Source organism: Gigantopelta aegis, chromosome 6 (assembly GCF_016097555.1).
Source record: "Gigantopelta aegis isolate Gae_Host chromosome 6, Gae_host_genome, whole genome shotgun sequence".
Classification (NCBI taxonomy): Eukaryota; Metazoa; Mollusca; class Gastropoda; order Neomphalida; family Peltospiridae; genus Gigantopelta; species Gigantopelta aegis.
In genome coordinates this window covers 9,211,866-9,237,318 of record NC_054704.1, presented here as the reverse complement: position 1 = coordinate 9,237,318, position 25,453 = coordinate 9,211,866, and the positions used below count along the sequence as shown (strand labels likewise).

Sequence of the window (25,453 nt, the reverse complement as noted above, 5' to 3'; positions counted from 1 at the left end):
AAAACTAATATTTCTTTTTTTTCCACCCCACCCACTTTTAGATGTATATTCAAATTGTTGTTTTTCATCATTTTCAAACAAAAGAAAATATGTAAATAAAAACAAATAATAAACATTGATAATTGGAAATATGAAACATACTGACAAACAAACACAAAAGGACTCTTTGTTGGTAATAAATATGTATATTTCAAATATCAGAATAGTCTTGTATTACATCAAGGTTTGTGTTTACACATTATCTACATTAGTGCTGACAATATGTCAATATGCACCTGGTTACCAAGGAGACAGGGCAAGGAAACTTGAGAAAAGCTGGAAAGAAAAATCTCAAAGAACTTACACTCATGATTAAAATAGCAAGCAAACATATACCAAAAACATTCTCCCAGAAAAAAAATAAACATATAATACATTCAGACAAAAAATTAACAAAACTTGGCAAAAAAATAACGGTGCAGTTATTTCAACACAATGATCTTCACACAAAACTGTAGATAAAATTGTACAATGTTCTGCTTCAACACCTGCATCCAATCCAATGATGAACACAATTAATAAGGATTTAAAAAAAAGAAAAAAAAAGAAGACAAAAACCCCATGTGGCAATACTAAAATGCAGCTATTCATTTATTATTCAACAGACAAACTCTCAAGATATATGTTTAAACACCAATAACTAATTCTATTTAATTTAATAGCAAAACCATCTATCTCCACTTATTGTGATTCTTGGGATGGTATACAAGAACAGGACCTTCTGGCCGACATACCCGGTACGTAACTTACTGAATACTCACACAGGTTTACATAGATCAATTAAGAGAGAGTAGCATTGAGTCATCTTAGTGCAACCGACAAAAACCGAGATCACATCTTCTGGCTCTTGCAGGTCAAGAGAATATATTATACAAGACATGCTAACAAAAATGATCATACATGCTCAATTTACACTGTAAAATTAGCATGGTTTAGGCTTCAGTAATACATCAAGGTCATTTTAGCCTGATGGTGCACCGTTTTCATATTTTTCATGCCGCGTCTCATTAGAACCCATTTCTGATGTCGGATCAAATGCAACCCAATATTGCCTTCAAAGGGTTCTGTCTAGAACAGTACAAGTGTGGGAGAAATAATGAATCCAAATGTGAACTGCTTGATATAGCATAATAAGGGGTGGTCAGCAACAAGCAAACAGTTTGCTTAACCAGTAGTTAAGAGAACTGTTAAAACCAATGACTGAATCAATAGAAATAGTAATAGAAAACCTTTGTTGAAACTTGATTTAGGACAACCATACACAATCAAATCTAGTTTAGTTTGTATTTGTGCAGAAATAATTAAAAGAAATTTGTAAGACTAACCCTGGGTTAGTTTGTAGGGTTAATTTAACTATGCTTTGTCTGACGAAGTCCTGACACAAAGTGTTTCTAACATGGGCGCTGAAAGCAAACCTGACATACACACAAAAATAGCATACATATATAAAATCACACAGAAGAAAAGAGAGGAAACTCACTGACAGCCCCAAATTAAAATATGAATCCTATAACATATTATTAATATATATTAGCATACATCACAAATTAGAGATATATATTTAAGATGGCATGTCCTCTACAAATAGCCACTAGTTATGATCACTGGTATGAGGTTTATAAATAGCCACTGCTAAATACACGAATGACTGAATGTTTAACAACACACCAGCATATGACTAATAATGTAATATGTAAGTTATTGTTACAATTATGGCATCTGTATGTAGCCACCACTAAGTACATGAAAATAAATGTAACATGTAAGTCACATTTATTGGTATGTTGTCTACAAAAAGCCACTATATACTACATGATGTGATGAAAGAGTGCTTGTCTCCCTTACTTGTAACAACAGATTGGAATATCATACATCAAAGCCGAGACCAGGATAGTCGCCAAATATCACATGGGAAGTGGGATGAATACAAACCACTGAAATTATTTTTATTATGAGTGATTGAAATTTGAACACTTGTGAAATCACAATTTTTCAAGACTTTCCAAATTCAAAGGTAAAAAAAAAAAAATTCTAAACTTTCAAAATCCTGGACATAGTGTACTCAAATTTCCATAATTTTCTAAATCTGTACAAATCACATGGATAATGTTAACTTCTTTGACAGGTCAGCATCTTTTTAAGACATTTTATAATCAAATACTTTTTTTTAATCAAATACTCAATTTTTTACTTACATTGGAGATAAAGATGATTTAAGTGAAGAACAATTATGGTATCATAGATGATTAATTATAAATACTTAAATATTTAAACATTCTCCATTTTATGCCTTCAATTGTGTTTTATTCCTGCCAGTAAATCTAGGAGCTTAAGACTAGTTGAAATCTGGACAAAAGCGGATTTATCTAATAAAGCATTTACATTGGAGCAAATAAAATCTGCATGCTTAATAGCAAAATTTGGATTAAAGCTAATTCCCAAACTTTTTAAATAATAAAATCTTTAATTTATAGAACCTATTAACAAAAAACAAAAAAACTCAAGAAATTTCTCTAACTTGATCTTGGGGTGTTGGTGTATGCCATGATGTTAAACATATTTCAAAATAAGAAATGAGTGTGAACAGTTAGGCTATAATATCAAAATGTACTAGAGGAATGGAAAACAATTGTGAGGTAAGATTTAGGAATTTCATCAACTATTTTAGGTCACAATCCTATCATCACAGGGTGTTTTAACTCCTGTCGAAATATTATTTTAAAAAATCAAAAACAAAATCTACAATTCTATAATTTATTACTGTTCTGTCTTTCAGGACTAGTAACTACAATTCAATATGAATTATAAAATTTAAATTTATGCATGTTAGTTTCAAATAATCTGATATTTAGTTTTGAGTATGTTCATTAATTTTTATCTTGTCATACATGCATAATTCTATTTTCATCTCTTAAAACATAATGCCCATAACTAGTGCATTCAACATACGTTTTGTCACCAATGGGTCTTTTCACTATAGCAAGAAAAGTAACAACCACATGGGATTATAAACACCATATATTAGAAGAATTATATTTCTACTTAACTCTACATAACAAACAAATTAAGTTACTGCCAATGTAGCAATCGAGGCGAAAACAAACTGGTTTGATAACAACAAACACAAATATGCAAAAAATAAAAAAAAATAATGTAAACTAAAACACAAACCAGCCACTAAATGAGTGTCATTTGTGTTAAACCAGGGTTCTGACTAATGGGGTAAACTGGTTTGCCAAACAGGAAACACAAATATATAACAAAATAGTAAGAAAGATAAATAAATAAATCATAATAAAAACAAACATACAAAACCAAAATAAAACCCACCCCAAAAGATATTACCAAATGAGTGTACTGTACATCATACCTGGTTTGTCAAAAAAAACAAGAAGAAAAAAAAAAAAAGAAAAAAAAAAGAAGAATAAAAAAGAGAACAAAAATAAATCCCCCAAAACCACACAGAACGGGCACTGTTCTTGCGATACCAGTTGCTCCACAGAACTATTTGAACACTCCCCTCCCTTTACACAGTGTTTGCGACACATGAAAATGTCAAAGTATGAGGGTGAATCCAACTCCTTTTATCAATATTGTAAGGATCACTGTGGGTAGGTTTATGAATATGAAAACGAAATATCAGCCCTATTAAGAAGGATTTCACAAATGAAAACATTACAAAGGTAGACATGAAAGAAGCTAGCAAGTGGAATCATTATTAATATATTTCAATGTAAGATGATGAACCTTTTCACAATTCTCTCACACCTTGGACAACACGAATATGACAATCATTTCAGACCTGACATGTTAGTTGTATATGCAGTCAAATTCAAGTCAAGCAGCAATCTAAAGTAGTATCATACAGCTGACCACTCAAGGCAGATCAGTGGCTGCTTAAAAAACATCCAACTGTATACACGTTATACATAGCCTGCATTTTATAATACACGATTATAACATTCTGTATATATTTATGGCATTCTTGCATTGCTGGTTTGCTTTATAATGGTAACATTAAAATCACTGAAAACCACTGCTTTACCATGTATGATAAAATAGTAGTAGTATAGTAGTAGTAATATTATTATTACAAATAAGGCTAAGTCTAATTGACCCCTAATCTAGACAGGACATTTTTTTCAGAAAATCACTTCATAAATATAACAAAACAATTATACATTTTCCTCTGTGTGCAATAGTAATTATTTTTCCTCAATGTCGTTTTTTATTTTTGAGCTACGAAACCCAAAAATATTATAGGACGGGGTAATTATGTGGTTTTAGAAAAGGCTAATATTTGAATGATTGTACATTTTAAAATGCATTTTTCTTTCTAAATATAGGAATCATGGGTATTTCTCAACATGTCAGTATGTACAGTTCTAAGCAGATAAAAGCTGTGTGTTAATTTGGTGCACACTGGAGTATAGCTGGAAAAATCAACAATTTACCCCTGTGTTAAACAGGCTGTGAAGAATAAAACACGTATATGTCAGCACAAGTGGAAATCATATGAACCAATACAATTATGTATGCCTTGTTTTCCAGTGTGAAAGTACTCCAAAAAACCAGATGATGCATCACATTATAATTGTCTAGACCACGCAGTCATTGGCTAGCTGGTTAGCAGGTATTCTGTCGCTCTTTCTATGTCCCAATTTTTGGATGATAATGCAACTCTAGCTTGATGCTGAAAAAAAAACAAAAAAACAACATTGAGATCTACCATAATTCTTTCTAGGCTTTACTTTCCAAAATTCATTCCAGCTAGAAATTAAGATATGGAATCATGAAATCTAATTTTTAATAACATTCAATAAAAAAGAAACACCAACTGTTTAGTGCAGGGCTTGAAACGGCCTGTGACCAGGTCACCAAATGCGACCAATGTCCTGTTTGAGCAACTTAAATAATAAAAAAAAGAATGGTGTTAGTCGCCCAAATAATATTATCTTCTTTAGAGCTATAAGTATAACACATGAGCCACTATTAATATTTGTATTCCACATTAAAATCTTGCTCGTGATTTGCTTACCATAATTTGCCAACATGCATTAGTATTTTTGGGCCACCATATTTTTTGGCAAGTTTCAAACTCTGTAGTGTATACACAACAATAAGCATTGATAATCTTAAAGGGAGATAATTTAGATGGATTAACAAAATATCAACATGCTGGAGGCAACTCATTTACTGAAAGCTGACCTAAACAGCATTTACCTTCCTTCCATGTCTTGTTTTTTGTTGTTTCTGATGGTCTAAAACGGCTAACTAAGGTTTAAATTTTAAAACTTGGAATAAATAAGCAACCACACTGACAATTCAATCAGATAAAAGGCTAACTCCACTTACAATCATCTCTCAAACAATGGAAAATGTTCTCCACCACATTTCCATTCTACAACAATATATTTTAATATATCAATAAAAAAAGGTAAACAGTTTTCAAAATGAAACTAAAACTCAAATTATGGGACAAACATAATTCCAGCATATCGTACCCTACCCCGTTTTTTTTGCAGCACGAAACACACATGGACTGAATAGGTAATAAAATAATTGAACCTCTGGTTATTGCATGTTTAAAGATAATGTCCATTCATTAAGGTACAGTTGTGTGTACATGTGCAGGTACATCTTTTCTAAACAGCACTTTTACAAGTTCTTAGAGGGGACAATTAAGGCATTTGGCCTGGTATGCATAGTCAATGATATATAATGCCCATTATTGCTTAATATCAACAAGTATAATCATATAGTTAATTAATAAAATGGTTAAATGTGACGGCTATTATATATAACGGGCACAGCCATTTTGTACCATCCCAGTGAACATGCCCTCTGGTGAGCTGGTGGTTACGTAATACCCAACGTGTCACGTCAGGAATTAGTCTTCGAACTGAAGAAACAAAACATACCTGATTTTTGCGGATGTATCACAATGATCTGTAATAATATCCATCACAGTAAGCCAGCACCATGTATATATTATTTTTCAATACAAAATAAACCACCATTGTCAAAGTGTTGAAATAACTATCTTATGTTTTGTACATAAATTAAGCCACATACTGAAATAATAATCGGAGTGTTTTCTTGGTTAATTGGTCTTTTCGTTCCGTGGCCTGTACATGTGGTTCCTGATTGGCAGGTGTATATTCAGATGGTCCCCAGACACTGTGTCTAGACATACTAAAAAGACGTGCCTCTTTTATTAAGATCACAGAGTATTTATTGTGTGATAACTGCACGGACACACCTCAAATTGTAACAGACATTGTCAGCCGTCCTGCTTTATTACTGTAAGTAATTCTGTAAAACCCTTGATTAAGTAGACTTTCCCATTTAAAATCACAAAATTGACCAATTACGTAGTCCCAAAGAAAAGAAAATTATCATTTGGGTATCGTGAGTGGTCATTTTTGCTCGAACGTACCCTAATAATATGCATTTGTTTGTTTGGATTTTTTAAGAGTAAAATATAACTCCATTTCATTCTATTGATGCAAATTGAAGTATATTTAGTTATATAGTTTATTATACTATTAAGTCATTTATGTTGTTTTACAAGTCAGGTTGATGAAAGCGAAGCACCTTGTTGTTAATTAGAGCGTTTGTTTACACTGTGCATAGAGGCGTTGGACGGAGCTGACGTCACTTCGCCCCAAGCTATACCACTGGACGTCACAAAATCGAAACAAAATGGCTGCCCCCACGTTTTTTTTTATCAACTCTAAAATTATGCGTTTTTCATTTATTAAAGTGTCAGTATGTCTTGGTCATCTGGGTATGCATCTTTCCAACGCATCAGGCTCATATTTGAGTTGATACTCCCTTTAACAGATCTACGTCTAACATGATGTCACAAGTACACGTTGCCGTATGTGTAACCAATCTAATCATCTATAACCTTTTAAATAAAAACAAGTCCATCCATTGTGTACCTACATATGAAACCATTGACCCAATATTCACCTTGTTCAACTATCACTGTACAGTAACTGATTTACTTACTTCACCAAATCCCATGCTCTTTATCTTGGATATTTTTTGCTCTAATTCTGTTTCCTTTTTGGGACCTGAAATACATTGAGATTTACATTATGAATACATTTATTAGGTGCATACAATACTCTGCTTACTGATTGTTTTTGTTTTTTAGCCAACCACATCCAGATTAAAATAAAATAAACAAACTGTGCATGAACAGGACTAAGATTGTGCCAATTTACACAGCAATATGTATTATACTAGCAATACCTATTATATTAGCAATACCTATTATACTAGCAATACGTATTATACTAGCAATACGTATTATACTAGCCCTCGTGGTGAATTTGTTTTTTGAGAGGAGCAGTAAACAGCTCTCCTAAACTTAGTTAGGGGAGTGATGCAAATTTATCTTCTAAATATCTAGTAAGGAGAGTGATTTGTCTTTTTGTTTTTGTTTATTTTGCTTTTTAATTATTAGCCAAATTATATGTCATACATCTAAAGGCCAGGTTACTTTGATTTTAAACAGATGTAACTGCTTAAATTTAAAGCCTCAAGAATTTAGCTAATCTCTCTACTTTAATTTCATGTTATTTGTTTGGACAAGACATTTAATTTTTATAACATGGACCAAGAAATACAACCTTGGATGCTCAATAATTACCTAACACTTGGAAGTGAATATTATGGGATGCATTACAACACATTACAGAAGAGGGACAGGCTATTTATCAGTTATGTAACAGTTTCAAAACAATAGCTCATTTTTATTCATGAAGTAATGGTCACTGTGTTTCTTATTTTTTAAAATTTAAATAGAAGATCTGCTATTTTTATCAACCACAAAAAATAATAATATACACAAAATTCAATATGTTGGTCAAATTGTTGGTCACTGTAACAATCCAGAGGATGTTGACAAGCTCAGAAGGATTACATATAGGGTATAACAGAGATACAATGAGGAGTGGGGGTGGAGGTCACCAGAGCTAATGCATCCTCAAACCACAAGGTCTGTTACACAAATGTCACTTTGGACAATAGTCCACTGTATGACTGTCCAATAGTACAAACAACAGTTTTTAAAAACCCCAGTATTCAATCAATGTCAGATAGTTTTTTCATGCATGAACTTGTGTCCTGCACACTAAAATTAGACATATAATAATAGACGACTGTCCTATAGGTACCTCCTGCATAAACTGATGTCCAGTGTCTTGCAGTTTGTTCAAATATTAGAGGGTGTTCCTTGTACTGTTGTGCGACGACTGCGTCCTGTGGGTCATCAGGCTCCGCAGCAGCTAAAAGGGCTTGTAGCGACAATAAAACCGTTCTAAGTGTCATGGCTGCTGCCCTGGAATATTCAACAGTTCATCTTCAAAGCAAACATCCATTTAAAAATAACAAGTATTCTGTGATCTGTGATGTAAAATTCAAGATTAACCTAGTTCTATTCATGTTTAAAGATAAATAATATAGAATTCATACATTAGCTACTAATTAATTAATTTTATTTTTGTTTCACTTGCATTGATGAAAACAAATTACTATTAGGTGCAACAATAACTAATATTTTACTGACCTAAGACTTGGTTCTTGAGAAATAGTGTAAACATGAAATATTTAAAGTAGAGCTAAACATTACGTACAACATAACGAGCTAAATAAAAAAGCTGATGTCATGCTACTACTAGAATAAATTATCTGACTTTGAGGCAAGACATACATTATCATAACTGTGTTAACAATGCAAAAAGAAATTAGTCGCTTTACATGGCGACGATACATACATATACCACAATTTCTATTGGTGCATTTTAAGTCTTTGAAGGCAAGTTATCGAAGTTATAGGAGTTATCAATCTTATTACAAAGGTCATATTCTAAAATAGATTTGGTTTAATTTTGGCAACAGGCAAGCTTTCTTCCAGAAAATAATTTGAAGGAACATAATAAAACAAAACAGACCACAAGTGCCACTACTAGATGCTTATGGGTTTAAAATCAGATACTGCATTCCATGTGCTTTAACAAATTTTAAACAAGCATTCTAAAAATGATAGAAATATATCCATTAATTTCCAAGATTTTAAGATATATAATTTTAATCTCTGTACCCTCTGGCAGAAACCCTGATAGGGTGTAGTCGCCACGCAAAAAAAATATTACTTCAAATATTTTAACAAAAAGTAATTTACAAAAAAAAAGAGAGGAAAAGATAGGTTTATAATCACATTTTTCAGTAGCCACATTCCTGAGTTTGAAATTAGAGTAATAAAGCATACTCATGCTGGATACTTACCACTGATCTTTCAAAATGTCTAGACAAATGGCCCCAGTCACAGAACTAATATTAGGATGCCATATTTGGGTCTTGAACCTTACCTAAACAGAAAATCAACAAAATTTGTTTAAAGTTAAGAACATCCGAAGTGGATTTGCACAGAATTATAGGATATTAAATGAACTTCTGTTCTGTATCATGTTTATGTTCCCCGTGAAATAATTTTCAATTGTCACAAGCTTTAGTGAGTGACAATGAAAATTATTTCACGAGGGACATAAACATGATATGAAATGGTAGTGTTTAATATCTAATTTATTACCCATAATTGATCTTAATTTATATCACTCAACTTGTTTAGTTGATGTTTCTGTAAGGTTGTAGTTTGCCAATCAATGACAAGTGTTACGTCCGACCTGGCGTTCTAGTGGAACGTACCTCTCTGATATGTACCAAGATACTTTTAACCATATGGGTAATAACGACCATTACAATTTTAAAACAAATTAATACTGGATGTTTACCATAAAAATATAAAATTTAACTGAATATAAATTAAATTAAAATGAAACTCATAAATATTGTGGTGATTATGTCTGTGAATACATACCATGAAAATCAGACTTTACTGCACACAGGAAAGAAAAAAACAAAAAACAAAAATGCTTGGAAATTGTAAACTTCTTGTAATAGAGGTTTGTAATTCATTCTATGAACCCTTGCTCCTCTAGAGCATTGTGATTGTGGGACAGCCCCTTATGATTACCCAAATATACATTTGTACAGGTGAAGTGAAGACTTTGTGAACTACCAACTACATATATATAAACAATGTCAATCTGAAGCATGCCACAAAACCATTACTGAAGTGTAATATTTATGAATGATAAAATACATTAACGACGTCCCACAGGTGATTATACACCCGAACATGGTGCAGTTGGACAGATGATCTGGAGCCAAGTTCATGTTTCAGTTTGTCAAAGACAACTCAACAAAATTAAAGCTTTAGAAAGAAAGGTATTTTTTACTTTCAAACTGGCTTTTACTTGTAGACCATTATATTTTAGCAATAAAATATGTTGCCATATTTGGCAAATGACATCAGAAAAAATATATAGAATACTAAATTCACTTTTGTCAGATAAAATTTTTACGAAACAAGCTAACTTTCCCAGTGTCTGACAAAATGAAATTGAGGTCAAATACAAGTAGAGTACACGTCCCTGCCAATTAATTTTAACAAAATCAATGTTTGACATGTTTTGTAAGTGATGAATGCTATTTTTCAACTGACACAGTGAGTATAAGTATAAAAAATAGTCTCCCACCATATCTGCACCAATTAATCGTCTTCAATGATACATTAAAAGTACATGCTTTATTTTTATTATCAAAAGAGTTCAGACAAACATTAGTCAATATTTTCCTGCTAAATCTTTACAGTGATGGTCGTACATGTAACTTTTTTACTTCCAACTCCTAAATAGAAGCGCCAGACTGTTTTGGACACAATTTTAAATCAGAAATTGGTGGAAATACTAATTACAAGCATATTTGAACACAGCATTAATTACCAGAGGTGGATTGAAAGGATACGTTTCTGGAATCTTGATCTCAAGTGTGAACTGTCCACCTTCATATGGTGTATCGGGTGGCCCACCAATTTCTCCCCTCAGGTGGTCAAATTTGTCACCTATTAACTCAACTTTGATACGACAAGCTGCCACCTGTAAAAAAGAGAGAAAAAGTTATTGCAAAATGAAAAACAAAACAATTGTACTTTTTAACATCAACAGTGGACACTTTTGTTTTAAGAACATACTCATTACTGGTGTACTTCTGGTTACAGGCCTCTTAAGAATTTACAATATGTAGAAACCATTTATAGCTTAAATGAAAACAAATTCAAGTGACCCATTTCAATTTTTACATAACCCGTCATGACCATGTAACTGAATACAGGGTTTCTGCCAGAGGGTAAAATGGTATGGCACCATACCCAAATTTATTTGTTTTAAACATTTTTACAAAATTAATGACTTATTAATAAAATTATCATTATTGTATGATTTCCCTAACCCATTTTCTTTGTGGAGGAGGTCCCCCATAGCCCTTGTTGACTGTGGTTGCATTCAATTCCATAGTGCAATACCCAACACTACTGCTGTCTCTTAATTTAAATGCAAAAATGAAAAATGGGACATGCCTGAGGCAGGGTTCAACATAGACCGAGTACTCTGATAATAAGACAGCTAGATGGATATTTCGACAGTTACCAACTCTTACAGTCAGAGAAATCTATATAAATTCTAAGCAATCGCTGCTTACCAAACGGTAGTCAAAGATTCCCATCAGCAAATACTTAACTGGAACATTATTGAAAGGGGGTGCATTTTAAATTCCAATAAAATCGAAAGCTCTAAAAATAATTTTTTCAGATTGACCGTGACTGTGACATTCACCTTCCTGAAATGAGTAATCGCAGATTTTTTCGAAAAGTTCACAAAACATAGATATATGTGCTCAGGATGTGCACTTCAAGGGTTTCTGAGACAGAGCCAGTTATTTACACATGGGTGCTCTGCACGTAACTGAATCACAGTGAGTGCTTCACACAACAGCTTGTTTAGTCAAATGTTAATATACTACTCAAAAGAATTTAAGGGTCAGACGATATTTTCGACATTATTTTCTGAATGTCAATTATATTAGCTAGACCATAATGTCACGCATGGTATTGTTCCATTTTGACGAAAGTGGGTCTAAGCAACCCATAAATGAATTAAAATCCACTGTCATTGACACTGTCGACTAGTTCTAATGGCGAAAACATGCTTACATTTGCACGTAAATTAGGGCGAAAGCGAAAGGTCTGCTAAGTGCCCATAACTTGCTTTTTCACAAAGCGCTTCATTTGCACGCTTTGCACGTGTATTCCATGTTCCCAATGCTGAATTTCCGTATAATTGGAGCTTGCGTTCGTGTACGGTGCACACTCCAAATTCGACAATGGTACGACTTCCAACTGACTATCGAAGATTGAGGAAGGGCTATTGCTTGGCTTCAGGATGGCAATACGCAAAGAAATGTTGCTCTGAGACTTGATGTTAGTCAGAGTGTCGTTGGCCGACTGTGGCAACGGTACCAAGCAACGAATTCTGTTCGAAATCGTCCACGTTCGGGAAGACCCCGAAGCACTACAAATAGAGAGGACCACTACATCACCAATATGGCTCTACATCAACGCACAACCACTGCACGCCGATTACGTGACAATCTGCAGACTGCGACTGAAACTTGAGTGTCTGATCAAACCATACGCAATTGTCTGAGAGCCAATAATCTACGCTGCCGTCGCCAGGCTGTTCGACCACCACTCCTACTACGTCACAGAACGGCCAGACATCACTGGTGCACGCTTCATCTGCGGTGGCAACGTGTTCAGTGGGGTCGAGTGATGTTCACTGATGAGTCCAGGTTTAGTCTCCAGTTCAACGACGGTCGGGTTCGTGTCTACAGACGTCCTGGGGAGCGCTTCGCTGAAGTTAACGTTAGACAACGTCACCGGTTCGGTGGTGGCAGCGTCATGGTGTGGGGCGGCATCTCTCTCCACCACAGGACCCCCCTCTATGTGGTGGATGGCAATCTGAATGGAATCCGCTATCTGAATGAGATTATCCGGCCATTGGTTCTCCCAGGCCTTCAGCAGATTGGCGGCGGGGCAGTTCTGCAGGATGACAATGCCAGACCCCACCGCGCCAGGGTGGTAACGGACTTTCTCAGACAACAAGGTATCGCCAGGATGGATTGGCCAGCATATTCGCCTGACTTGGCCCCAATAGAGCAGGCCTGGGATGAATTGGGCAGGAGTGTTCGGGATAACCATGCCCCTCCGGCGAACCTTCATGATCTGGGTCAACTTCTTATGGCAGAGTGGCAGGCCATTCCCCAAGAGTTCTTCACACGTCTGGTCAACAGCATGAGGCAACGATGTGTCGAGTGTATTCGCGCCAGGGGTGGATTCACACACTATTAAACGAATGTTCTAATGTGTAAAATCCATGTTTGACAACCTTCAACTTTGACAGCATGTCATGTGACTTTCTTGTATACAGTGACGTTTATTTGTGGTTTTTTGTAAATATGGAACAATAAATAAAAAATTTGGTGTAGTTTACATCATCAATCTAATACACTCTGAAACTTATTTGGTTATAAATTTTTGACCCTTAAATTCTTTTGAGTAGTATATAGTTCAAGTAAGCTGTAGGCCACCCTGAAAACACTGTTTCCAGTATTCATTTCAACTTACATGTATTTTCATGCTTATATCCAATTAAGGTTCAAGCACGCTGTCCTGGACACACCCCTCAGCAATTTGGGCCGCCTGTCCAGGACAGGGGGTTAGTTGTTAATTATTAGTGGTTAGTGAGAGAGAAGAGGGCGTAGTGGCCTTACATCCATCCACCCACTGAGTCATTAAAACTCGCTCTGGGTTGGAGCCAGTATCAGGCTGCAAACCCTGTACCTACCAGCCTTATGTTTGATGGCTTAACCACGATGCCAGTGAGGTTGGTTGTAAATCAAAATTATCATGAAACAATGTTATTTAACATACACAAGCTTCGAATCCTTGCTTTCTTCAAACTAGTAAAACAATAATTACTAATTTAAGATAATTTAATGTTTCTGCTAACCAAACCACACTTTGCAATTTTCACTGCAAACATACACTGAACATTTAGGTACGGCCTTCCATATTTTTAACCTATTTTCATATGCTTAGGTTTACCTGAATGTGATGGATTAAAATATAGTCAGTCACACTCCTGGTTGTGCTTCCTTCTTTGGCAGACTGTACACTCGACCAGCAGGATGAATGGCTGGTTCAACAGGAGTTAAAATGTCATTCATATCAGCCAGAAGTATGTCTGGGCCATGAGTAAAGACAAAGGGGAAGGGCCATGTGGGTGAAGAAAGTTCACTTCTACTTCTTGATTCTCTGGGCCACCACTGTCCACTTCAACAGTCACCGCTTCTTTCATTGTTGTGGAAGAAGAGCACTCACTCACTTCTAGATTAACCAATGATACTTCTGGAATAGGTGGACAACAAATGAGCAATGGTGTCAAGAATGTTGCATTTAGAAATTATGACATAACTTACATGGGATGCTTTTTCTTGGACTACAAAGGAATAGTTCTCAGTGAAATCTCCAATGACTAAAAAATGTCCAGGCTTCAGCGACTCTTGGGTTTCTCTCAAGAAGGCAGATTGTTGCTTGCCACTAAAATCATAGTGTTGCGGTACCTTAAGATGTCTACAGAATTTATTCATGAAGTCATCTGAACTCGGCCTCATTGTTTCCAGCATATATTTCAGTAGATATCCACTGCTTATACTCTACTGTGTCAATCATATGTTCATCAAACAGCTGCTGAAGACGTATATACATAATTGGCTCCATCTCAGAAACCTGTTAAGTGCACATCATTAACTGAACAGGGACTGTTCCACACACATATCTATGTTTTGTAAAAGTTTTGAAAAAATCTGTGACTACTCATTTCAGGGAGGTCAAGGTCAATCTAAAAATATGTATTATTCTTTTTAGAGCTTTCAATTTCATTAAAAGTTTTTCTTCTTCTAAAAAACGTTAAAATAATAGCTTAATCTGGAGCCAAGTTATCACATTTTTAACTACGTGACTCGGTCCATTTTTTTATAATTAGGTAAAACTTTTGTGATCTACATCTCAAAAACCGCTTGACTGATGGGTCTACATTATTGGCTGAAAGGTTATAACCTGCGCCCCTACTAGTGTATTAAGTTTCATCGAAATCTGAGAGGGTCAGTGTTTCGGGTGATAAGAGTTGACATGGAAGGACCCAATGGCAAGAGACAAGGCAAGCAGTTTTTTGCCCAAGTGGAAATTCTTTTGCACTAACACATGAGTGTCAGCAAATGCTCGCATTAAATAAGAATGCTGGTAAACACGCCCCAGTGCTTGGACAACTCACCCCAAACTTTATTGTTTCTAAATAATTGAGACGAAATTAAAAATGGACGTCTACAACTTTGGTGTCAATTTAGTTGTTAATATTACACTGAAACTACACTATTACGACCACTTATTAAATTGTTTTATATTGGGGAGATCCTAATATCAGATAAACAATGAATTGTTAAGCCTATTTTAACGATGTTTGTGAGTTTGTCAATTATTTTCTTTTAAAAATTATCAGGTATGGCTTTTGACTGGTGTGCATATTCAACACTAATACACATTATTGCTTAAACTATTGGTATGTTTAATTAATAAAACGGTAATGATATGAATTGACTAAACAGTGTGGGGCAAGTTGACAAACCGCTGGGCCAAGTTGGTAGGGGGAATTTGGTTTGGGGGCGAGTTAACCTGCTCCCTTAAATAAGAACAGCATTTAATATATTACCATACTCAGGATTGATATTTATTTATTTTGTCCTTAAACAATTCAGCTTTGCTGATCTTGTACATTTTAAACACTTTTAAAGGGAGGATCAACTCAAATATGAGCCTGATGTGTTGGAAAGATGGAAAGACGACCAACACATACTAACACTTTAAGAAATGAAAAACATGTAGTTTTAGAGTTAATAAAAAAAAAGTGATTATTCCTGCTAACTGGGGGCAGCCATTTTGTTTTGTTTTTGTGATGTTTGGTGGTATAGCTTGGGGCGAAGTGACGTCAGCTCCGTCCATCGCCTCTATACACAGTGTAAACAAACACTCTAATTTACGACAAGGTGCTTCGCTTTCATCAACCTGCCTTGTAAAACAACATAAATGACTTGATAGTATAATAAACTATTTAACTAAATATATTTCAATTTGCATCAATAGAACGAAATGGAGATATAGTATTTTACTCTTTTAAAAAATCCAAAGAATAAAATACATATTAGGCCTATTGTCAAAAATGACATTTACGGGATCAAATAGATAATAACCCCCGCAAATCTAAAAACTCCATATGGTTATGTCCATTGTAAACTGAACTGTTTTTCGACAGAACTAACTGTATATTTGGCATTTCTTTAAAAAAAATACCTGGCTACAATCTAACTGTAGACCCTTGAATCGTCAACTTCGCCTGTTCCAAATGGGTGTTATTTTCATTTGATCCCGGAAAAAGAATGTAAGTAACCAATCACAATACAGAACACACCCAAGTCAGTTTACAATTAGTCAGTTTTGTGATTTTAGATGGGGAAAGTCTACTTAATCAAGGGTTTTACAGAATTACTTACAGTAATAAAGCAGGACTTGAGGGGTGTCTGTGTGGTTATCACACAATACCCAGTGATCTTAATAACAGAGGCACGTCTTTTTAGTATGTCTAGACACAGTGTCTGGGGACTGTCTAAATATACACCTGCCAATCAGGAACCACAGGTGGTGGTGGTGGTAGTGGTAGTGGTAGTAGTAGTAGTAGTAGTAGTAGTAGGTACAGGCCAAGGAAATAAAATACCAATTAACCAAGAAAACACTCCGATTATTATTTCAGTACATGGGTTAATTTATGTACAAAACATAAGACAGTTATTTCAATACTGACAATGGTGGTTTATTTTGTATTGAAAAATAATATATACTTGGTGCTGGCTTACTGGGATGGATATTATTACAGAACATTACGATGCATCTGCAAAAATCAGGTATGTTTTGTTTCTTCAGTTCGAAGGAAGAAAAATGTTTTATTTAACGACGCAGTCAACACATTTTATTTACAGTTATATGGCGTCGGACACATGGTTAAGGACCACACAGATATTGAGAGAGGAAAACCACTGTCGCCACTTCATGGGCTACTCTTTTCGATAAGCAGCAAGGGATCTTTTATATGCACCATCCCACAGACGGTAGCACATACCACAGCCTTTGATATACAAGTCATGGTGCACCGGCTGGAACGAGAAATAGCCCAGTGGGCCCACCAATGGGGATTGATCCCACACCAACCGCGCATTGAGTGAGTGCTGTACCACTGGGCTATGTCCCACCCCCTCTTCAATACGTTAGGTATTACGTAACCACCAGCTCACCAGACGGCATATTCACTGGGATAGTACAAAATGGAGAAAACTTGAGGTGTTTTCTCTTTTATAGATACATCACCTGTCCTCATAACTGTTAGTATTGACAGTGGGAAAGGCAGCATCCACCAGTGGTGTTGATGAACGAAGTCATGAATTACGAAAAGGGTCACAAATTCGTCCTCCAACAAATGGGTTCTGAATGGTGGGTAAGCGCCGCCACCGCGGATGCAGGTGTTAGGTAACCATCCAACCGATAATTGTATACTGAACGCAAACAATATGGTGGAAGCATCCATCAGAACATTAAACCAACAAAACCCCAATTTTTTCTTACTAGTAAAACAGTGGAGAACTTAGTTCAAGTAGTAGGAAACAGGTCGTTAGTGTGCAGTACATTAACTAACTAGTGTTATTCAGACAAAACGTCATGTCACCAACCAGTGCGAAACTTCGGAAAGGTGTCCAAAAACAATTTGTCAAAGTCAAGTCCTCATCTGTAGATTCGTAGGACATCTCAGGGTGCAGGCCGGAATTCGACAGACATCAGTGGTGACGAGGACGACCAGTACTGACCAGAGCTTGAGCTGCAACCACAGGATCCAGATAGTGGAATCCCTCGACATCTTCAGGACACACATCCCTCAAGTAGTAGTTTGCGAAGATGGAGTCAGTGGCCCAATAACATCCTGTTAAAATGCTGGTAATAGGTGTATTGCAGTGCAGCGACATGTTGGCGGCAAAGGCACGAAGCTCATGTGGATGAGACGCCGACGGTGGAGGTAAACCATCTGCCTGGTAAGCACACAGAATCATGGACCGGATCCAAGTAGACACTGTGTTCTTAGTAATGTCGTTCAAGTGGCTCTGGTTGCATGAGAGGAACAGATGCTTTTGATCTTTGCGAAAAGACTTAGTTCTCTCGATGTAATGCTTAAAGGCTCGACCAGGACATAATGATAAGTCCTCAACATCGTGGGAACCCACAATGGAAGAGAGTGCTTGGACAGTGTAGGTGCAAAGCGCTTGATCAGGCAGGTGAAGTGTTGTCTCAAGGAAACCGCACCGTGTCCACATCCAGAGCATGGATCTCTGACACTCTCGCCGCTGTAGCGAACCCCAGCAGGAACACCATCTTCCTTGTCAAAACATCTACAGATCCCTCAGCAATGGGCTCGTAAGGTGGTTTGGACAAGGACCTCATAACCAGGTTCAAGTCCCATGTCGGTGGCCGAAATGTTGGACCTGATCATCGTGTTTGAAACCCTTGATCATGGAGTGGATCTCAGGAACAACAGCCAGCATTGTAACAGTGGCGGAGTCCTGAACGGTTGCGATGACCAAAACGTAACCAGCAATAGTAGAGGCTTTGAGTTTCAATGTGGACTGGAGATACAGCTCGAACAGACGATAGGTGACATTGAGCAGGCTGCTGGAATGAGTTCCGCCCTGACTGATGTAGGCCTCCGCTGTCACGTTGTTGGTCGCTACCATGAGATCAAGTGCTGACGCCAATGACGTATCGCATTGAACACTGCCAGAAGCTCTAACACGTTGATGTGAAAACTGGCTTCACCGGCAGACCACAGCCCCGATGTTGTCTGACCGTTGAGATATGCTCCCCAACCTTCTCTCGAGGCATCCACAAACAGATGGTCAGTCGCTTGGAATGGCCTCAAAGAGACTCCGCCTAAGACGTTCGACGGAATCAGCCACCATTGCAGACAGGGTCGAAGGTTATCGGGAAGGGTGATCATTAGTTGGGGGTTGTTCAACGTGATGTATGGATTCAGGAAGACATGTAAACACTGTAACTGCAGGCGACCCCGTAGAGTCAAGTCTTGGACTGAGGTCAAAAGACCCAGCAGGCTCTGCCACGCATGGAAAGTCACAGGTTCGGCTAGAACTTTGGATACCGCAGATTGAATCTTGGTCCATCGGTCTGTAGGAACCTGAAAGAGTCCCAGAACGGTATGCAGCTGCATCCCAATACACTGGAGATTCTGTGTTGATACACTGGAGATCCTGGTTGATAATCCATCCGAGACGGTTAAGAACTGAAGTACGTAGCTGACTTGGTCCGCTAACATCGTCTTGCTCTGGCACTTCAAAAGACAGTCGTCCAGGCATGGGTAAAATGATATACCCTGCTGATAGAGAACCCGCGACATCGTAACTGTTATTCTTGTGAATAGCCAAGGAGCTACCGAAATGCCAAATAGCAGAACCATCCACTCGTAGTGCACTCCCTGTAGCACGAACCTGAGATACAACTCTGGTGAAACAACAGTGAACGCAATGAGGGGATAAACTGCAATGGACCATAGTAAAACAGTTGCGGTAAAAAAAACTCCAAACTGCGTGATGGCGACTGGATAACTTCCAGAGCCAGCGGAAGTAGCAACTAACTGGCAACACCACCGGATGTAGCGATCGACCTGCCGAATATCTCGGTAAAGTCATCGAGCAACAAACGGACCAACACATTCTGTCGTCAGCACCAACCCGAAATCGCATGTAACTTCGAATCGATGATGTAGAAGAACAACTTGACTGTGTGGCCCAACATCAACAACGGTAAACCGACAATCGGCAGGAAACTGGAAAAACAGTTTGTCATCAGGTGGAATGTCTGTAGCAACCTTGGAGTGAGACATATTGTCGAAAGTACCATGCGACGGTAATATCTCATAACAGCAGCAAGGCAAACATGCATAGTCATATGAACTGCGAACACCTTTTTTTTTTTTAACTTCAACTACAGATGGGACTGGATCGTCATGTGGAAATTCTTCATAAGGCGCACATAAACAGACGGAATGGCAGTCGCTGGAGATCAGCTGAAGATCAGTGACGACGGTCCGTGAGACCCATGATAGGCCATAGAGACTGACTGTGTGCATGGCTGCAGCGAGACGAGGACGACTCAGACTGGTCATGCGAAGAGTATGAAGAACACTAACCCGGTGAAACCGCTGAAGTCCCTTCCACAGTAGCCACAGGCGACGTAAACAGCAAAGCTGCAGGATGGACTGCATCCGGAAACATCAAGACAGGCAAAGTCTAGATAGGGCCGGTAACAGATGTCGCTGGAACCGTCACTGGACCTGCCTTAAAATCGCAGAAACCATGGCAGCCATGGAAGCAAATGTCTTCTGCAACATCGTCGGTAGCAACGACCTGCAAAGTACCGGCCGTCAAGGAACATCCGAAGCAATCATCGGTGTCGGGCCCCTCTTGGAATGCGTCGGCGGAGGTAGATGTGACGGAGCATGTCGTAAACCGCAGCCAGTCAACCCCTCATCATCATGGAGTCCACAAATCTGTATCTATAATGGAAACAGCCGGAGACGCATCTGCTCTTATAATTTGCGCACCGGCAAGGTGATCGTCAATAGTGGAACCGAACCGTAGACGGTCCTGTCTGGAACCCTCAGAAACTCTGGAAGCCGCTTCAGCCAAAAATCGGCGACGATAATCCATGGAGCCTGTGAAGATCGGTTACGGTCACAGCTTCGAAGATGCTGACGCATCGTCCGGAAAGACATATGGGAAGTCCGTCATGCTCCTAGCACAAGCAAGACGGTCTGAAGTGCTGGCTGCTACCGGAACACAGACTGTGGATGGTCCCGTCGAATACGGATGGAAGCCATGGAAGCCGTATCAACCAATGATCGGTGTGGATGAACCACTGGACCCATGGAACGACTGCGCCATGACCAGAATCTTCTGATCGATCACGGGAAAATGGTAAGAACAGTCTTCCCGGTCCGCTTAGAAAGACTCGGTTTGTTACAATGACTCAGTCCGCGTATACAATTCAGTCAGTCTGGAAAACTTGGTCTGTTCGCAAAGCTTCTTACTGGAAACAGTCTTCAAAGGCCGATCACTGGAACCCGTAACGGATGACGGTCGCTTAGAGGAAGACGCTGGACATTCCATCAGTACTGCAGAAGCAGACAGAACCGAACCGGAAACCGCTGACACTGGAACCACCCCTAACAGTGTAGCACACTGATCACATCACGTCTCTGTCTGGCACGGAACACGACATCTAGGGCAGTTGTCATAAGGGTCGTCAGATGACATAAACTTCTTGCAGTGAAAGCAGACTCGAACAACACGAGATATGCTAACATCAGACATAAAAGTAGCTTTTCAATCTGCGAAACAGAAAGAAAAAACAACCATTATTTGCAACAAGCTGGTAAACACAAGATGCCATTTTGCAAATGGCGACCACACAAAGTAACTACGAAATACAACAAAATTTGTAAAAATAACACTTAAAACAAGCGTTAAAAGCCTAACAAAGATAGCGACAAGCATAATAAGACAACGGAGGAAACGAATCCACCATAAGAAGACACAAGTATAACGAAAAAACTCAAAGTTTGACTCAAAACAGCAGAGCCCGAAAAAACATGTCCGAACCAAATAAGCGAAGGAAAAAGATGGAAGTTACAGTCACGTGACTGGAACAGGAAGGGGTACACAGTAGAAGAATTACGCCATCCCATTGGCTGTTGGGATGTTCGGACCAGTCTACTAACTGTAAGGAATATGCACTAGTTATGAGGACAGGTGATGTTGAAAAGAAATGGCTGAGCCAGTTATATATACAACCGTGTCCGGTGTATCGGCGCACTTGGTATTTTGCTTGAGTATGCTTAACAAGTTGTCATGTTGTCGGAGTTTTTAACGAATTAAAGTTCAATTCCTTTTTCAATGGTTAATCAAGTATCAACATAGTTATTGTTAAAGGTGCAATTAAATTTTTTTTTTAGAATTATCAATAATTATATAATAATTTCAAAATAAATCATTCACCTGTTTTCGTGTTTATAAACACGAAGTAGGTCATCCTTATTGATAGGCTATTAATTAAGAATGTTAAAACCAGTCTGAAAACACCTTTCCCGCATTTAAAAAATGATAGTAAACAGTATAAATATTTTTTTATTTAAACCGAAAAAGAAAACACCGGAAAATGCAAACAAAACGAAAATTTTACACCTTAATTGACAGTCATTCCAGTTCACAATTGTCACATTGTTATAAAAAATAAAAGCGAAATAAGATCCACGTGTGTGCACAATCTACCCGAGAAACATAAAATCCATGTAGGCATCTTAGCTATGCATGACAATGAACATGTATGCATCTGCAGTACTGTGCCACTCAAGAAAACGATTCCAAAACTGATCATGAGATGGGTCATATGTGATCGTTCATTTTCATAGTAATATTTTTAACAAGACAAGACAAAAAAAAGTACTAAAATAATTCTGGTACAATAGTGTAGCGTTTATGGGCTAAAATTGAGGTCATGGGCGGTTTATAAATAGCGGGGTCAACGATCTACATCTACTGCGCCGAATCACCGGACATGCAAATCGTTTTGGATACAAGGGGGTGCCTATATTTATGCACCATTTTAAAATGTTTATTTACTACAGACATAAAACAGTTTGCAGTGTATTTCAGATTATGCACTTTTTCATTGGTGAGAGACGCATTTTATTAAATATTTTACAATGTTCACATAGAAAATGGTCCTTGAAAGCTTAGGTGCGCCGATACACCGGACAGCACTGTAATAATAATTAATAGCCGTCACATTTAAGCGTTTTATTAATTAACTATACAATTATACTTGTTGATATTAAGCAATAATGTGCATTATATATCATTGACTATGCATACCAGGCCAAATACCTTAATTGTCCCCTCCTTTAATAAGGAATAATTTCAATAAACAAAAATTTACTTTGGGAAAGTTATTTTAAGGGCCTGCCCTGAGATTGTAAAGTTACTTGTTTTAAGTGTGTTACTTTAGAAAATTAAATCTGAATGTTGAATAACATTCTGGAAAGGAGACTATACAAGCTGTGCGAGAGAAAATAAACTCCACGGAAGGTGACAAGTTTCAATCATGACCATGAATCGGCACGATATTACGCCAATTTACGGGGGAGTTCTGTGTTATCGAGAATTGACGATATAGTCAAACCGTTAACGTTTAAAACTTTATTTTGTTTACCTCATCACTTTTGACAACTTCTTTGAACTCTCTTTTTATTCTCTGTTCAGCTATATTGGCCATTATGAAATATTTTAACCCAAAAAGCATGCACTAACTGATCAACTTTTTACCATTTTTGATGAACAAGGCATAACTAAGAAACAACTTCCGTGCATAATTGTCATGCGCGGAAGTCAGACTTGGCTCTTTGCTTTAGGTCTCACTACACAGATGTCATCTGCCATTGAAACCCATGTTAAACTGCCCAACTTCAAGCGAAGATTGCCCATAGAACGGGTTCTCGTTGGCACTAACAACATACACCATTGCAAACATACATTATATAAGCATTTATTTTCACTCCAAAATTGAGAACATTTCCGTCTCAGTTTTTTGCTATACGACCGCATCTGGCTGTAGTACCGGTCCGAATAGGTGGTTCATTAACCGATTCACTCCGGCTGTCACTTGCGCTATATACCCATGTCCCAAAAGGTCGATGCACAATATTACAAAATAACATGGGCAAAATACAGCCAGAAGGCTTACCATTAAGCATACATATTGTTTTAATTCTTCACCATTTGCTAGAAGTGAATATGTGACCCATAACATGTGTCCCATTAGGAACTATAGTGGGACCGTGATGAATGAACTGTCACCCGGAAGTGATCTGTGTAGTGAGACCTTAAAGTCTAGTGACCGATTTTGTCAAACTTGGTATGAAGTCAGTTTGATAATTTGGGTCATTTACACCATGAAAAGCTATACTAGAGCCATGTAACTTATGAACTCTAACCAATACACCAAAAGATAGATGCACCATACCATCCAATAAAACTTCATATCACATTGTTACTCCTCGGTCATCCACACAATAGATGGTCATCAAACAAACAGCCACTATATGGTAATGTATGACCTTGTTGGTAGTTCTGATATGGGGAACATACAAAGAAGCTAATTATCTAGTGAGTTCATTAAAAATATTAGTTTCCATCAATTGTTGCTAGGGGCAACAATTGTTTCATAATGAAGTGTTGAAATCCTGGTTTTTTTCTGTATATTTCAGCATGAAGATCCACATATTATTAATGGCAGATACAAATTCCCACTTTCATAGTAGAATACTATGTTATATATTCACATACCATCAAAACTGTGTGTCATTATGACTGTACATTCGAAAAAATTCATTATGCACAAATCACAGAATTAGGGTGAATTTGGATATTGACCTTGTGACCTTGAATTTGACCTTTTACAATGAGAAACTCAGTGTTAGACACTCAGATCAATTTATTTATTACATTAAGTATACTAGAATATACATTTTGACACACACACCCCTAAAAAATAAAAAGAAAATAAAAAGAAAAATAATAAAAATAAATAAAATTGACATGTTTGCAATATTTACCCAAATAGGGCCCCCATACACTTGGCTGAAATCCACATCGATGTAATTACCTTTTATAAGGATGCTACACTAGTACATTTTCATTTTGGCTTGCTAAACTTATATATTTTGGGATAAACAGTAATTTCATGTTTTACATTATGGTCTCACTACACAGATGTCATCTGCCATTGAAACCCATGTTAAACTGCCCAACTTCAAGCGAAGATTGCCCATAGAACGGGTTCTCGTTGGCACTAACAACATACACCATTGCAAACATACATTATATAAGCATTTATTTTCACTCCAAAATTGAGAACATTTCCGTCTCAGTTTTTTGCTATACGCCCGCATCTGGCTGTAGTACCGGTCCGAATAGGTGGTTCATTAACCGATTCACTCCAAATAACATGGGCAAAAACAGCCGAAGGCTTCCATTAAGCATCTTGTTTTTAATTTTCCACCATTTGCTAAATGAATTACCCATATGTGTCCCAATTAGGAAATATGTGGCCGGGAAGAATGTCCCCGGAAGTGTCTGTGTAGGAGACCTTAAACAGGGACCGATTTTGTCAAATTGGTATAAGCAGTTTTGATAATTTGGGTCATTTACACCGAAATAA

General features: G+C 37.3%; 1 protein-coding gene across 1 annotated transcript; it reads right to left on the bottom strand.

The window, feature by feature from the left end:
* Window positions 1-165: 165 nt before the first annotated feature.
* LOC121374168 (ubiquitin-conjugating enzyme E2 K-like) lies at window positions 166-23,581 on the bottom strand. Its single transcript, XM_041501139.1, has 6 exons — window positions 23,447-23,581; window positions 10,899-11,051; window positions 9,340-9,422; window positions 8,229-8,392; window positions 7,057-7,121; window positions 166-4,732 (listed from the first exon to the last, which is right to left on the bottom strand). Exons 1-6 carry the CDS (start codon window positions 23,534-23,536, stop codon window positions 4,658-4,660), a joined length of 630 nt encoding a protein of 209 aa, XP_041357073.1. The 5' UTR covers window positions 23,537-23,581; the 3' UTR covers window positions 166-4,657.
* Window positions 23,582-25,453: the final 1,872 nt, after the last annotated feature.